Source organism: Lepidochelys olivacea (genome assembly GCF_965140295.1).
Source record: "Lepidochelys olivacea isolate rLepOli2 genome assembly, chromosome: 5".
In the NCBI taxonomy this organism is placed as follows: Eukaryota; Metazoa; Chordata; order Testudines; family Cheloniidae; genus Lepidochelys; species Lepidochelys olivacea.
The window spans coordinates 25,008,261-25,024,412 of record NC_140415.1 but is presented as its reverse complement, the minus strand read 5'-3'; the positions used below and the strand labels follow the sequence as shown (position 1 = coordinate 25,024,412).

The 16,152-nt window shown below is 41.9% G+C and overlaps 1 protein-coding gene across 1 annotated transcript in view; it reads right to left on the bottom strand.

The window, feature by feature from the left end:
- The window catches only part of TTC23L (tetratricopeptide repeat domain 23 like), a 29,197-nt gene extending 20,907 nt beyond the window's left edge, over positions 1 to 8,290 (bottom strand). The window contains exons 1-3 of the mRNA XM_084627937.1: positions 8,113 to 8,290; positions 6,586 to 6,698; positions 5,953 to 6,142 (exon numbers count right to left, since the gene is read on the bottom strand). Of these exons, the coding sequence (XP_084484063.1) occupies positions 5,953 to 6,142; positions 6,586 to 6,650 (255 nt within the window). The 5' untranslated portion in view covers positions 6,651 to 6,698; positions 8,113 to 8,290. The remainder of the gene's footprint in view (positions 1 to 5,952; positions 6,143 to 6,585; positions 6,699 to 8,112) is intronic.
- Positions 8,291 to 16,152: the final 7,862 nt, after the last annotated feature.

The following is a 16,152-nucleotide window of genomic DNA, read 5'->3' as shown; positions in this document are numbered from 1 at the left end:
CTGTAGTAACTCAGATCCCACCCCCTCTAACATCCCATCAGAGGCCATTGGGCATATTTACTCCTAATAGTCAAATTAATTGCTACAATTAGGCTATCCCATCATACCATCCCCATCCATAAACTTATCAAGCTTAGTCTTGAAGCCAGATATGTCTTTTGCCCCCACTGCTCCCCTTGGAAGGCTGTTTCAGAACTTCACTCCTCTGATGGTTAGAAACCTTCATCTAATTTCAAGTCTAAACTTTCTGATAGCCAGTTTATATCCATTTGTTCTTGTGTCCAAGTTGGTACTGAGCTTAAATAATTCCTCTCCCTCCCTAGTATTTATCCCTCTGATATATTTATAGAGAGCAATCATATCTCCCCTCAGCTTTCTTTTGGTTAGGCTAAACAAGCCAAGCTCTTTGAGTCTCCTTTCATAAGACAGGTTTTCCATTCCTTCGATCATCTTAGTAGCCCTTCTGTGTACCTGTTCCAGTTTGAATTAATCATTCTTAAACATGGGAGACCAGAACTGCACACAGTATTCCAGATGTGGTCTCACCAGTGCCTTGTATAATGGTACTAACACCTCCTTATCTCTACTGGAAATACCTCGCCTGATGCATCCCAAGACCACATTAGCTTTTTTTCATGGCCACATCACATTGGCGGCTCATAGTCATCCTGTGATCAACCAATACTCCGAGGTCCTTCTCCTCCTCTGTTACTTCCAACTGAGTCCCCAGCTTATAACAAAAATTCTTGTTATTAATCCCTAAATGCATGACCTTGCACTTTTCACTATTAGATTTCATCCTATTACTATTACTCCAGTTTATAAGGTCATCCAGATCTTCCTGTAGGATATCCCGGTCCTTCTCTGTATTGGCAATACCTCACAGCTTTGTGTCATCCACAAACTTTACTAGCACATTCCCGCTTTTTGTGCCAAGGTCAGTAATAAAAAGATTAAATAAAATTGGTACCAAAACCAATCCCTGAGGAACTCCACTAGTCTCCCCTTTAACCAGTTCCTTATCCACCTTTCAATTTTCATATTGATCCCCATCTTTTGCAATTTAACTAATAATTCCCCTTGTGGAACCGTATCAAACGCCTTACTGAAGTAGAGGTAAATTAGATCCACTGCGTTTCCTTTGTCTAAAAAATCTGTTACCTTCTCAAAGAAGGAGATCAGGTTGGTTTGTCATAATCTACCTTTTGTAAAACCATGTTGTATTTTGTCCCAATTACCATTGACCTCAATGTCCTTAACTACTTTCTCCTTCAAAAATTTTCCAAGACCTTGCATACGACAGATGTCAAACTAACAGGCCTGTAGTTACCTGGATCACTTTTTTTACCTTTCTTAAAAATAGGAACTATGTTAGCAATTCTCCAGTCATACGGTACAACCCCTGAGTTTACAGATTGATTAAAAAGTCTTGCTAATGGGCTTGCAATTTCATGTGCCAGTTCCTTTAATATTCTTGGATGAAGATTATCTGGGCTCCCCGATTTAGTCCCATTAAGCTTTTCGAGTTTGGCTTCTACCTCGGATGTGGTAATATCTACCTCCATATCCTCATTCCCATTTGTCATCCTGCCATTATCCCTAAGCTCCTCATTAGCTTCATTAAAGACTGAGGCAAAGTATTTTTTAGATATTGGGCGATGCCTAGATTATCCTTAACCTCTACTCCATCCTCAGTATTTAGCGGTCCCACTTCTTTCTTTGTTTTCTAATTTATATGGTTATAGAACCTTTTACTATGGGTTTTAATTCCCTTTGCAAAGTTCAACTCTACATGGCTTTTGGTCTTTCTCACTTTATCCCTACATGTTCTGACCTCAATAAGGTAGCTTTCCTTGCCGATCCCTCTCATCTTCCACTCCTTGTAGGTTTTCTGCTCTTTCTTAATCACGTCTCTGAGATGCTTGCTCATCCAACTTGGTCTACAACTCCTGCCTATGAATTTTTTCCCCTTTCTTGGGATGCAGGCTTCTGATAGTTTTTGCAACTTTGACTTGAAGTAATTCCAGGCCTCTCCACCTTTAGATTCACAAGTTCTTCAGTCCAATCCACTTCCCTAACTAATTTCCTTAATTTTTTTAAAGTTAGTCACAGATCTTTTTTAATTTATCCTTCCATTTAGTTTGAACTGAATTTGCTCATGATCACTCGAATCAAGGTTGTCCCCTACAACCATTTCTTCTACAAGGTCTTCACTATTCACCAAAACCAAATCTAAAATGGCATCCCATCTTGTTAGTTCAGCAACGGCTTGGTGAAGGAATCCATCAGCTATCGTATCCAGGAAAATCTGAGCCCTATTGTTATTATTAGCACTTGTCCTCCAGTATATATCTTGGAAGTTAAAGTCTCCCATGATCACACAATTCCCATTAGTATTTACTTCATTAAAAACATTAAAGAGGTCTCTATCCATATCCAAATCAGACCCCGCTGGTCTATAGCACACCCCAAGCACTATCCCAGGGGAGGCTCTAGTAGCTTTCTTCCCCAATGTGATTTTTACCCAGACAGACTGTCTTATCCATTCCATCACTTCTTATTTCTTTACAGTCTACCTCATCATTGATATACAATGCTACTCCACCACCTTTGCCTTTATTTCTGTCTTTCCTAAACAGCACATACCCTTCAATACCTGTACTCCAGTCATGACTACTATTCCACCATGTTTCTGTTATCCCTACAATATCTGGTTTCATGTCCTGCTCCAGTAACTCTAGTTCCTCCATTTTGTTACCTAGGCTCCTCGCATTGATGTACAAACATCTTAATTTTTGCTGTTTGGCTTCACTCACATTCTTTACCCTATTAGGCACAGACATTCTACCACCAGTATCACCTATTAGACTGGTATCTACACTACCCTTCCTCCTTATCTCCATTCTCCTACCCATGGCTGTATCCTTTCTTACTTTGTTTTCTTCCCTCTCAATGTTAAAATCCGGGGTGGAGATTATCTGGACATCTCCCAACCACCTCCCCCAAATTCCTAATTTAAAGCTCTCGTAAATCAGTTGTGCCAGCCTCCATCCCCCTCCCTATTCAGGTGAAGTCCATCCCGAGAGAACAGTCCTCTGTCCATGAATGCCTTCCAGTGGCCATACATCCCAAAGCCCTCCTTATAGCACCACTGCCTGAGTCATCTGTTGATCATCATAATCTTGTCACACCTTTGTTGCCCTTCTCTAGGAGCAGGTAGAATCCCACTGAAGATCATTTGAGCCTCGATTTCCTTAAGTGTCTTCCCCCAGTCTGTCATAGTCTCCCTTGATACGTTCCAGCGAGAATCTAGTTGTATCATTTGTTCCCACATGAAGGACAAGGATTCTTTCCCGCTCCCGTTAGGATCCTCTTCAGCCTCAGGTTCACATCCCATATCTTAGCACCTGGCAATCAGCACACCCTTCTGTTCTTTGGATCAGCTCTTGTTACAGGCCTGTCTAGTCTTCTCAGTAAGGAGTCCCCAATCATATAGATCTGCCTTTTCCTGGTGAAGGTGCGATTCTCCGGTCTATCCTGTTCCCTCTGGCTGCAAGTCCTCTCGATTCCTATTCTCCCTTGCAATCCTCTGCAACCCATCCTGTATCCTGCTGGGGCTCATATTTGGTGTTATCTCCAATGACTTCCCCTCTTCCTATAGGACTAGCTGCTCTTCTCTTCTTCCTTGCCCTCTCACCTTCAGTGACCACCTGCTGTGCCCCTTCTTCATTTTCCAACTCTGAAAACCTGTTCCTGAGCTCTATTTCTCGTTCACTAGCCCGTCTTTTCTTCTGCCTGGTTCTCTTAGTCACATGCTTCCACTGTCCACTTTCCTCACCCAGCAGTCTCCCCTCAGAATTCTTTGGTCCTGCTTCCATCTGCAAGCCTGAGTTTTTCCCTTGAGCCTCCTCATGCCTTTGCTCCATATCTGTCCAAACCCCCTTCTAAACTCAACCAGAGTTTCCACCTGCATCTCCAATCCTCGGATCTTTTCTTCCATCAGCTCTATCAGGTGGCACTTCATGCAGACAAAACTCTTTTCAGGTACCCCCTCCAGGATCATGTACATGCCGCAGCTTCTATATCCAGTCATCTTCATTGTGTCTTCAACTGCTTGGGTCGCTATCACTGCTGCCCCTGTATCTGTCATAGCCTTTCCATCTCAGTCCTGTTAGTCCGGGAAACACAAACCAAACCAAAACACCACCATCCACAGCAAAACAAACCCTCAATGAGCACCACAACACTGCCAGAACACCACGCACTCCCTTCACTAGCCTGTCTGTTCCTCTGCCTGGTTCTCCTAGTCTTCACCTCAAACTCCCCTTGCAAACTCCCACTCAAACTCCCCTCTTTACAGCTCTGTTTGCTGGCTCCTGTGCCGCTGCCTGAGTGGTTGGCTACCTTTATAGGACCTCTAATCAAGAAGCCCCACCCCCAATCAGGGCTCAGCTTCTCTCCCAGTACACTGCCCCTACCAGCCTCTACAAATGCCTTCTCCTCCAACAGAGCTCCCACTCACAGTGAGAAAGAGCGAGTAAAGGAATTCCTTTTATTGGAAACAGGCTGGTGGTGGTGGTCTCGGCATAAGGAATGGGCATGTGGAGGAGCTGCAATGAGAGGGAGCCGATGAGGAGATCTTTGCACAGGCAAAGCTGGTGGGAAGGAGCCTCAGTAGCAGGCTAAAAAGATTTTTCAAGATTGCAAATACCATGCGACTATTAATATCCAGGGTTGTTGAGAGTTATCAGAAACATCATGATTGATGATGAACATCCCACCACTGCTATTATTAGGCTCAACATCTATATTTGGGTTCCCAAAAATGCTTGCTAATTCTTTGAATCTTTCCTGCTAGGAACTGTATGACTTGGCTGCTTCCTACAACAGAAATTCCCTACTTGGGAAAAAGATGATCGAAACATCAGCTTTACTGCAATTAAAATAAAGTAATGCAACAGCTGAACAGCAAACCTACTACCCCTTTGTATGGGTCATTTAAAAATTATGCAGTGGGACCTTGTGATCTGTTAAACGTGGCCTTGAGATACTTCACTTCCTACAGAAGAAATAACTTCACTGCGGGCTGCATGACACAAGTATTTGTAACAGGGAGAGAACCTCTGACCTCATGGTTATTGGCTTGAGTCAGCCTAAACTGACAGTCACCCAAAATCACTACCCTCCCCTGACTTATAGGTAGCCTATGTGAAATCAAGGAGTCATTCAATCCACTTCCTACCAGACAGAGTGCCTATTGTGGTAGTACAGTCACAGTTTGCCACTCGTGCTACTAGTTTGTGCAGTCTTGACCAAGAGCCGAAGACTAACCTTAACTATTGTTATCCTTCCCTCATAGTCAGGGCTGTAACACACAAGGAAGCTGGAACTACTGCTTCCAGTCACCTGTTATGTTATTTATTATTTGTATTACAGTAGCACCTGAGCCTGAAATCAATCAGCATTGGGTGCCTAAGTACAGTACCTTTGAGGATCTAGACTTAGAGACTGCAGCTGATGCCAAGGCTGCATTGTGCTATGTACTGAACACACATGAGATAATCGCTACCCAAAGAGTTTACAATCTAAATAGACAAGACAGACAAAGGCAGTCTTATTATTCCCACTTCACTGACAGGGAACTGAGATTAAGTGAGATGAAGTGACTTTCCCAAGGCCACAAAGAGTTTGTGGCAGTGTTTGGAATTGACCCCAGATCTCGAGTCCCAGTCTTGTGCATTAACCACATGAGGCCAGCTATCCTTTTACACCGATAAATCATTATAGAATTTCAGTTCTCAGTACTATCAATCTGACACTTTTCCAAGTAACCTCACTGCTTCCACTCTCACACTGTTGGTGATAATGCTGAGGAGTTTCAAACAGAAATGAATAAACAGAGGATTTTTAAAAAGCAACATAAGCAAAAGGGCCAGGTCCAATTCCTGTTACCTCTTTTTCTTTAATGAACTTTTCTGCCATCTTCTGTGCTTGTTCTAATTTCTCATATGGTGCTGGAGCACAGTCCATAGGCAGTGCCTTTTCCCTCATTTTCTTTTCTTCTCCTTCACTATCTCTTGCTGTGCTCTCATTGTTTGACTCATCCAGATGTTCAGAGACAGTGGTGCTGATTTCCTGGGACCTGATCATAATATATTATAAGGTTGTATTACTGATGATGTTTATTTCAGATTCATCTGTTAGTTGTGACACTGCATTTAAACATAAAACTGGGAATAATGCTTAAAAATATAACCATAACAGCAGTGTTACTTTACCAATTAGGCTACAGCCTATAACCTGGCTATAAGATTTTTTTTTTTTAAACACTTTTCTGTCTGATGGGAGATTATTTTTATTTACAAAACCCTTCTTTTCCCTCTTGGAAAAGAGCTTTACAATAAATTTACAAGAAAACCCATATAGAATGATCAATATGATAAAAGCTCCCTCTTAACTTATAACCCAATAAAACAAAGAGAATGGTTACTACAGTGGGGAAGGGGGGAAAGGTGAAGACTTATAGATAAGGGGCAGACAGTAAAATAAAGATCACCCTTTAAAAAGAAAAGTTTAATAACTTACAAGTGAGAGTCCACAGCACTATGGCTTGAATCTGTAGGGATATATATCGGGCTATCTTGCAACATCTTCTTACCAAGAAATACTATGGAGGTCCGAAATGACTATGCCTAAAACTGTTCAGAAGTAACATGAATGATAAATGTATTTTTTCAAAAAATAAACTGGAACAGAACATCCAATGATCAGTTAACCTATCTCTCTCAGAGTTATCAATGTGCTGATCAAAACTGTCTCACTGTTACCTCATACTTCCTCTAGTGGTTGTATCCATCTGTTCTCTCATCTCTTCATTATATGTTTGCACAGTGCTTAGCACAGTGGAGCCCTGGTTCTACTGCAATGCAAATAAAGCGTAAATAATATTTTTATTTGTATTGCAGTAGTACCTCATCACTCACTGTGCTAGGTGCTGGACAAACAGAACAAGACGACAGGTCCCCTGGCCACAAAGAGCTTCCAACCTAAGTATAAGATGAGCTATGTCTATTTAATAATAATACTGTATCATCTGAGTTCAGGGGAGAGATTATGCATTACAATGAGAATATCCATCAGAAAGTAAAATTAAGAAAAACAACCCCAAATGCTAGAATTTCCAAAGTGTACACACAGTCTATCTAGAAGTGTTTAATTTGCTGACAAGTGATATTTAACTAAATCAAAATTGAATTGAATAGTTCATTTCTGAGTTGATATTCTGGGCCATCCAGGGCTGAGTACACAGTTGACCTCAACAGTCATACAGAACACTGGAATTTCTTTATATCCTTGTCACCTGGGTGTTGTCTCTCACCTGAACTCTACAGCGGTTAGGTTAAGTCTGAAAACATTTGTAAAGGGCTGCCTGGAGCAGATCTTTACAATTTCCTGGGGTGCATTTGGACCCACAAAGGCCTTTGCTACAGATAGGAGTGAGGAAGAACAAGTGAAAAGTTGTTTTTTGAGTTGCCAGCTTCACCTCCAATCCCAGAAGAGGAAGTCAGGGTTGGGTAGCACATTTCCTAGCCCCCTGGTCACAGGCTGATAGAGGGGCTAATTATGGTCCAAGTGAAGAGTCTCCTAGTCCTCCGTTGATGCCAGGCGCAGAGATTACAGTGGCTTGCGAGTTGCCAAGCCAGCACAGTGATGCCGGGTATGGCGTGGGCCCCCAAAATGAAATAACTGTCAGTGTAGCACAGTGATTTATTTGTGGGGATTGAGGGAGGAACCAAGGGAATTCAACAAACACACAGGGACTTAAGTTGAGCCATTTTGCACTCACATCTCTGCCGCTGCCCTGAATTACAGGCGCTCCCTGGCTCTCAGGGTCCAACCACTTCCCAACGCCGCAGTCTATCCCCCCACCTCTGTATTTTACATTCTGATACGCCAGTCACCTCAGCCCCGAGAACGGGGGGGTCTGAAGGGGGCTTCCTGCTCCCACCCCCCAGCCAGGGGTGTAATCAATAGTCACTGCTCTCACGCTGTAAGCAGAGACAGCTCGTGGAGCACAGCAGAGCAGCAGAAGGTAGAAATCCAGGGCGGTACCTGCTCACTGCACTGGGGATGACGGCCAAGAAGAGCTGTCCCACAACGGAGCAAGGCCTGGGCGCTGCTCTCAGCTGACAGGCTGGTTTGGTCTGCTGCTTCCTCCAGGAAAGGCTCAGTCAGTCCCAGGCAGGTTCTTTTAGTTACATTTCCAATAAGTAAATGAACAGGCTCCTTCCCCAGCTTCTTTACCCTGGGGAGGCCACAACAGAGGCTTTTCTGACAGGCCCCACCCCCACGCGGTTGCCTTGGTGACAGAACACAGGCCCCAGGCTGTAGCCTTGGTGACCGTTCGCATTCCCAGCTCAGAGCAAGTTTTACCAGAATCAAGGGCCCAGCGCCATTCCTGGCTCCCCAGCCCTCTCCACTCCTTGGCTGGGTAAAAACAGACTGCGTGGCTCACGCACATGGTCACGGATGGTCTGTCCGTTGTGTGTTTGCCTGATTAAAGATTATAGTGTGGCCTGTTTTGGGGCTGTGCGCTGAGCCACGGGGCCTGCTGGGCTAGGCCGAGAGCTTACTAAGGGGGCTCTAGCCTGCTATCCTTTGATTCCCTAACCCACATTAGCAGCCTTTGACAGGGGGTGGGCTAACCCAGGGAGAACAAGAGTTTAAAAAGTCAGCTCCTAAAGTACCAGAGGAGCTAGCAAACGGGGAGGCGCGTGAAGGAATGTGAAAGGCAGATAGACTTAACACACATACTGTAAACTTCACCCCTTGACCCATGCAAAAAGCCCTGCAAGAGTAAAAAGAGAATGCAGGCAGAAGTCCAGCAGCAGATTGGGGGCTATCCAGTTTATTGCACCGAATGCAGCATGTACTATTACCTGCCTTGTGGGCAAATGGCATGTGTGTGCATTCGGTGCAAGCAGCTCCTGGCCCTCAGAGACATAGTATGGGCTCTTGAGACCAGAGTGGCCGAACTGAGGGATACAGTACAGAGATCCCACCCCCAGTCTGACAGCCTCTGTGCTGTTGAGGAGGATGAAAGTCTCAGACGAGGAAACAATCTTATAGTTGGGACCTTCCTTCCAAATGATGTTATAGCATCCTCTCAAACAGCATGTTCCTCCTGGGGAAAGAAACTCAGTTATTAGGAAGAGCCAGGTAATAGTAATGGGGAATTCAATTACTGAAAATAGTTGGGTTTGTGAAGACTGGAGGAACAGCATGTTAAATTGCCTGCAGGGAGCAAAGGTTGCAGACCTCACGAGACATTGAAACTGATTTATCTGCCGTGCTGGGGAGAAGCCAGTGGTTTTGGTACATGCAGATACCAGTGACATAGCAAATGGTAGGAGAAATGTCCTAGAAGCCAAATTTAAGCTGCAAGGTAAGGGGTTAAAGTTCAGGACCTTCAAGGTTGCATTCTCTGAAATGCTTCCAGTTCAATATCCAGGGCCAGAAAGACAGGAAGTAGTGCAGGATCTCAATATGTGGATGAGACAAAGGAGGAGGGTTTTAGGTTTATTAATAACTGGGGAACCTTTTGAGAAAGGAGGAGCTCCATTTAAACCAAAATGGACACAGACTGCTGGCATGGAAAATTAAAAAGGATATTTTAAACTAAGGGCTGGGTAAAGGTGACAGATGGAGAGGAGCACATGGTTCAGGAGGAGACATACCTTATGGATGAATTTATTAAAGGGGAACCTATATCCAAGTAAACAGAATAGGAAAGAAGTTGGTAAAGTACAGGTAGGAGCTAGTGGAGGACAGTCAAATTAAAAGAGTCTCGTTTAAACATAACACATGGAGGCAAGCAACTGAATATTGACAAAATGTACAAATGCTTATATACGAATGCTAGAAGTCTATGTTAAGATTGGTGAACTAGAGTGCCTGGCATTAAATGAGGATATTGATATAATAGGCATTGTGGAAACTTGGTAGAATAAGGAGGGCGGGGGGGAAATCAGTGGAATACGGTAATACCAAAATACAAAATATTTAGGAATGAGAGAGTAGGTCGTGTTGGTGGTGGAGTGGCACTGTATGTGAAAGCAAGCATAGAGTCAATCATCATAAAATTTTAAATGAACCAAACTGTACCATAAAGTCTCTATGGATAAAATTCCAAGCTTGAATAATAAGAATATAGCAGCAGGAATATACAACTGACCACATGCCCAAGATGGTGATGGTGACCATGAAATGCTCTGGGAGGTGACAGAGGCTACAAAAGGCAGAAAACCCAGTAACAATGGGGGATTTAAAATATCTTCATATTGACTGGGTATATATGTCATCTCAGGAAGGAATGCCACCATAGCTAAACAGCACCATAAATGAGGCAGTTAGAGGCAAAAAGACATCCTTTAAAAATTGAAAGTAAAATGAGAAAAATAGTAAGGAGCATAAACTCTCGAAAAAGTATAATTGAGCAGGCAAAAAAAGAATTAACAGTAACTACCAAAGATACAAAAACCTAACAATTTAAAAAAAAAATCATAAGCAGGAAGGCTGCCAAACAATCAAGTGGGGCCACTGGATGATCGAGGTGCTAAAGGAACGCTCAAGGAAGACAAGGCTGTTGCAGACAAGCTAAAAGAATTCTTTGCAGTAGTCTTCACTGCAGAGGATGTGAAGGAGATTCCCCACTTAAGCCATCCTTTTTAGGTGACAGATCTGAGGAAGTGTCCCAGATTGAGGTGTCAATAAGAGAGATTTTGGAACAAATTGATAAATTATACAGTAACAGTAAAAAAATCACCAGACCAGATGGCATTCACCCAAGAGTTCTGAAGGAACTCAAATATGAAATTGCAGAACTACTAACTGGAATGTAACCTATCACTTAAATCAGTCTCTGTACCAGATGACTAGAGGGTAGCTAATATAACAGCTATTTTTAAAAAAGGTTCCAGAGGCAATCCTGGCAATTACAGGCCAGTAAGCCTAACTTCAATACCAGGCAAATTAGTTGAAACTATAGTAAAGAATAAAATTATCAGGCACAAAGACAAATACTATGTTGGGGGAAGAGTAAACACAGCTTTAGTAAAAGGAAATCGTACATCATCAATCTACTAGAATTCTTTGAGGGAGTCCACAAGCATGTGGGCAAGGATGATCCAGTTGACATAGTGTCCTTGGACTTTCAGAAAGCCTTTTACAAGGTCCCTCATTAAAGGCTGTTAAGTAAACAAAGTAGTCAGGAGATAAGAGGGAATGTCCTGACGTGGATTAGTAACTGGTTGAAAGACTGGTGAAAGAGTGTAGGAATAAACAGTCAGTTTTCACAGTGAAGAGATGTAAAAAGTAGGGTCCCCCAAGGATCTGAACTGGGACAGGTGCTGTTCAACATTTTCATAAATGCTCTGGAAAAGAGGGTGAACAATGAAATGGCAAAATTTGCAGATGATACAAAATTACTCATGACAGTTAAGTCCAAAGCTGACTGCGAAGAGTTACAAAGGGACCTCACTAAACAGGATGACTGGGTGACAAAATGGCAGATGAAATTCAATGGTGAGAAGTACAAAGTAATGCACATTGGAAAATATAATCCCAACTATATATATAAAATGATGGGATCTAAATTAGTCTTTATCACTCAAGAAAGATGTCGGAATCATTGTGGATAGCTCTCTGAAAACATCTGCTCAATTTGCAGCAGCAGTCAAAAAAGATAATCAGAAAGTTAAGAACCATTAGGAAAGGGATAGATAATAAGACAGTAAATATCATAATGCCACTATATTAATCCATGGTACATCCACAACTTGAATATTGCACACAGTTCTGGTCATCCTCCTTCAAAAAGGATATTAGAATTTGAAGAGGTGCAGAGAAGGGCAGCAAAAATTATTAGAACAGCTTCCATATGAGGAGAGATTAAAAAAGAATGGAACTGTTCATCTTAAAAAAGAGATGACTAAGTGGGAAGATATAACAGAGGTCTATAAAATTATGAATGGTGTGTAGAAAGTGAACAGGGAGGTTTTATTTACCCCTTAAGATAACTGTGGGCCATCTGATTAAATTAATAGGCAGAAGGTTTAAAACAAACATAAGGAAGTACTTCTTCACACAACACAGTCAACCTGCGGAATTTGTTGCCAGGGGATGTTATGAAGGCCAAAAGTATAACGACTTTCAAAAAAGAATTAGGTAAATTCATGGCTATATGCCAAGATGGTCAGGAACACAACCCCATGCACCAAGTGTCCCTAGATCTTCAACTGCCAGAAGCTATGACTGGATGATAGGGATGGATCACTCAAAATTATTCTGTTCTGTTCAGTTCCTCTGAAACTTCTGGGACTGGCCACCGTGACAGACAGGATATTGGGCTTGATGGACCATTGGTCTTATATTCTTACATCCTTCAGATATTCTCATCCCAGTTCACTGGAGCCACTGGTGTTAGTGTGATTAGAATCAGCGCCACATGTCCTAACAGCAGCAACACTGAATGATGTAAGGGAAAGCTAATGGGTTAGGGATACAGAATACAAACAGAAAATCACAAATTGCATCTGCTGCAGATGGCCTCCAAAACGCAGCATGAAAAAAGAGACACACAATGCTCCAGCACAAGTGTCAGAATCCCCAAATGTGGTAATCTGGGAGGCTTTAATGACACTGATAGTTACAAGAAAACAAAATGGCAGAGACAAGTCAGCAAGAGCATCTCTGAAATGCGCTGAAGAAACATTACTAACCAGATCTTTAGCATCCCTGTAAAATACATTATTTCTTCCTGCAGAAATAGGCAGAAATAAGATAGAACACACCAAAACAAAACAGATACCACCATCAAATAAAACATGGTTTTGTGCATCCTCTAGGGGCTATTTCACTTGCCAAGACCGGTCATCCCTCTGCTTGCTGTGCCCATAGTGGATACAAGGTAAAGGCACTGGCTCCAGAGCAAGCCTCCCCCTTAAACACCTGAGACCCTACAAAAAGACCTGGGACAGTGCTAGGAATGCATGGAGCTGGATTGCAGCCACATTTCCTACTGTTCTCACACCCAAGTAAATCTCTCACCCAGGCAGCCCTGGGAGCTCAGTGATGCTCCAGTCACCATCAAGTTCCACTGAATTCCCGTTACAGCCTGGCTATGGGCTGGGAAGCCGCTAGTGCCAGCAGAGCTCCTTCAGGAACCATGCTGCCAAGGCGAAATGCCACACAGGAGAGTATGGAAGGTATACGCTATACATGGGGCTTACGGCAAATTTTAATTGCACCATTAAACAATAGAATACCAATGGAAATTATTTAATTTTTTGGATGTTTTTCTAAATTTGCAAATATATTGATTTCACTTACAACACAGAATACAAAGTGTACAGTGCTCACTTTATATTATTTTTATTACAAATATTTGCACTGTAAAAATAGTATTTTTCAATTCACCTCATACAAGTTCTGTAGTGCAATCTCTTTATCGTGAAAGTGCAACTTACAAATGTAGATTTTTTTTGTTACACAACTGCACTCAAAAACAAAACAATGTAAAACTTTAGAGCCTACAAGTCCACTCAGTCCTACTTCTTGTTCAGGTAAGACAAACAAGTTTGTTTACATTTACAGGAAATATCTTATTTACAATGTCACCTGAAAGTGAGAACAGACGCTCACATGGAACTTTCGTAACCGGCACTGCAAGGTATTTATGTACGTGCCAGATATGGTAAACATTTGTATGCTCCTTCATGCTTCGGCCACCATGCCAGAGGACATGCTTCCATGCTGATGGCGCTCATTAACTAAATTTGTGACCGAAACTTAGAGCAGGAGACATACAATTCTCCCGCAACATTTTACCCATATTCTGACATATATTTAATGCTATAGCAATCTCGGCTGTTGACCCAGAGCATGTTGTTCGTTTTAAGAACGCTTTCACTGCAGATTTCACAAAACGCAAAGAAGGTACCAATGTGAGATTTCTAAAGATAGCTACAGCACTCGACCCAAGGTTTAAGAATTTGAAATGCCCTCCAAAATCAGAGAGAGCAGGTGTGGAGCATGCGTTCAGAAGTCTTAAAAGAACAAAAGAACTCTGATGTGGAAACTACAGAACCTGAACGACCAAAAAAGAAAATCAACCTTTTGCTGGTGGTATCTTACTCAGAAGATGAAAATTAACATGCTTCCAGCCACACTGCTTTGGATAGTTATCGAGCAGAACCCGTCATTAGCATGGACACATGTCCTCTGGAATGGTGGTTGAAGCATGAAGGGACATATGAATGTTTAGCGCATCTGGCACGTAAATAACTGGTGACGCCAGCTATAACAGTGCCATATAAACACCTGGTGATGTAAACAAGAAGTGGACAGCTTTATCTCCTGCAAATGTAAACAAACTTGTTTGTCTGAACGATTGGCTAAAAAAGAAGGAGGACTGAGTGGACTTGTAGGCTCTAAAGTTTTACATGGTTTTATTTTTGAATGCTTTTTTTTTTTGCACATAATTTTACATTTGTAAGTTCAACTTTCATGATAAAGACATTGCATTACAGTACTTGTATTAGGTGAATTGAAAAATACTATTTATTTTGTTTTTACAGTGTAAATATTTGTAATAAAAATAAATATAAAACGAGCACTGTACACTTTGTATTGTGTGTTGTAATTGAAATCAATGTATTCGCAAATGTAGAAAACATCCAAAAATATTTAAATAAATGGTATTCTATTATTGTTTAACAGTGCGATTAATTGTGCAATTAGTCTTTTTAATCACTTGAAAACCCTACTTTGAATCCATCTCTGCTGCAAATTATTACTATGTAATACAGAGCTAAAGGGATTATTAAACTGATCATAAATGAAGAGTCAATTTATCCCTGCGAAGGTCTCAAAGTCCTGCGCTGGGATGAGCAAATAGCATGGTAAACATGTGGTTCTACTGCCTCAATCTGGAGGGAGAACAAATAGTTTTACTCAATTAACAAAAAAGGTGCTTTTCACACTACCCACTTTACAAACTCACCCTGGGATCTGAAAGTTAAACAGGGTTCTTCCTGGTTGGCTTGTGCACCCCTTCCAACAGTAAGAAATCTGCAGTACAAATGCCACCCTTAACTGCACTTGTGTAACTCCCCGCCCCAATGTGGGATTGCTGAAGCGTAATGGAAGACAAAATTATTAATTCTGTTGATGCGTTAGCAAGAATAGAATCCAGGTACCTCATCCATTCCTGTTATACCACAGGGTTAATGGGAGTAAAAACTTGTTTTCATCCACGGAAGTGAACAGATATAGATTTTTAATCTGTTGAGTAAACTGGTGCCATTTTTAGTCATTGTGGAGCAGAACTTCACTTTAAGGTACCACTGGTTGAGCAACTGAGGTAGTCTAAAACTCACAAATACTAATGTAGATTGCAAAATAAATACTAGATACAGAAGAAGACAATCAGTCCCAGTATAATCATTTGCTTAGACAAAGATTAATTGCTACACATTTATAAGATTACAGCAGCATCATGTTACTTATTTCCAAAGGGAATATGAATGACTCAAGCAGACTACAAAAATGCAAGGAACTGAAGGAAGAAGGACAAATGATTTAGTTTTATTTCTTGTGAATACCACACAGCAAATAAGCTTGGACTCACAAGTATGATGAGCGAGCTGTAATCAAAGAGAAATATGTCACAACGTGTAATTAGCCAACTCTCGTTTTGGATGAAATCCAATTCTGGAGTACTTCATAGGATTTCTCAAAGGTTTCCCTATTTTCAAAGTGCACTAGTAGTCCCTGGGAGGCCAACCTGCAGCTTGTTGGCCAAATGCAACCTGTGTAGGTGACATTTCTACATATTCACTCTTCAGGGTAGAGCCACACTTTAGAACTAGTCTTCTTCAGTTACATCTTCAATGTTACCAGTGATTCAAGAGTGGGTCTTGAAAGCGAAATTCACTGAGGGAGTGGCCTTTGTTGAAGAGGACAGATGTAGTTGGGGACAGATCACCAGGCTCTGTATGCGCGCGCACGCATACTGCGATGAGTGGGCAATGGGAGTGCTTTAGTGTTGAGGAATCTGGGATGCTATTAGTTTGTTACACTGGGTTACAGTAG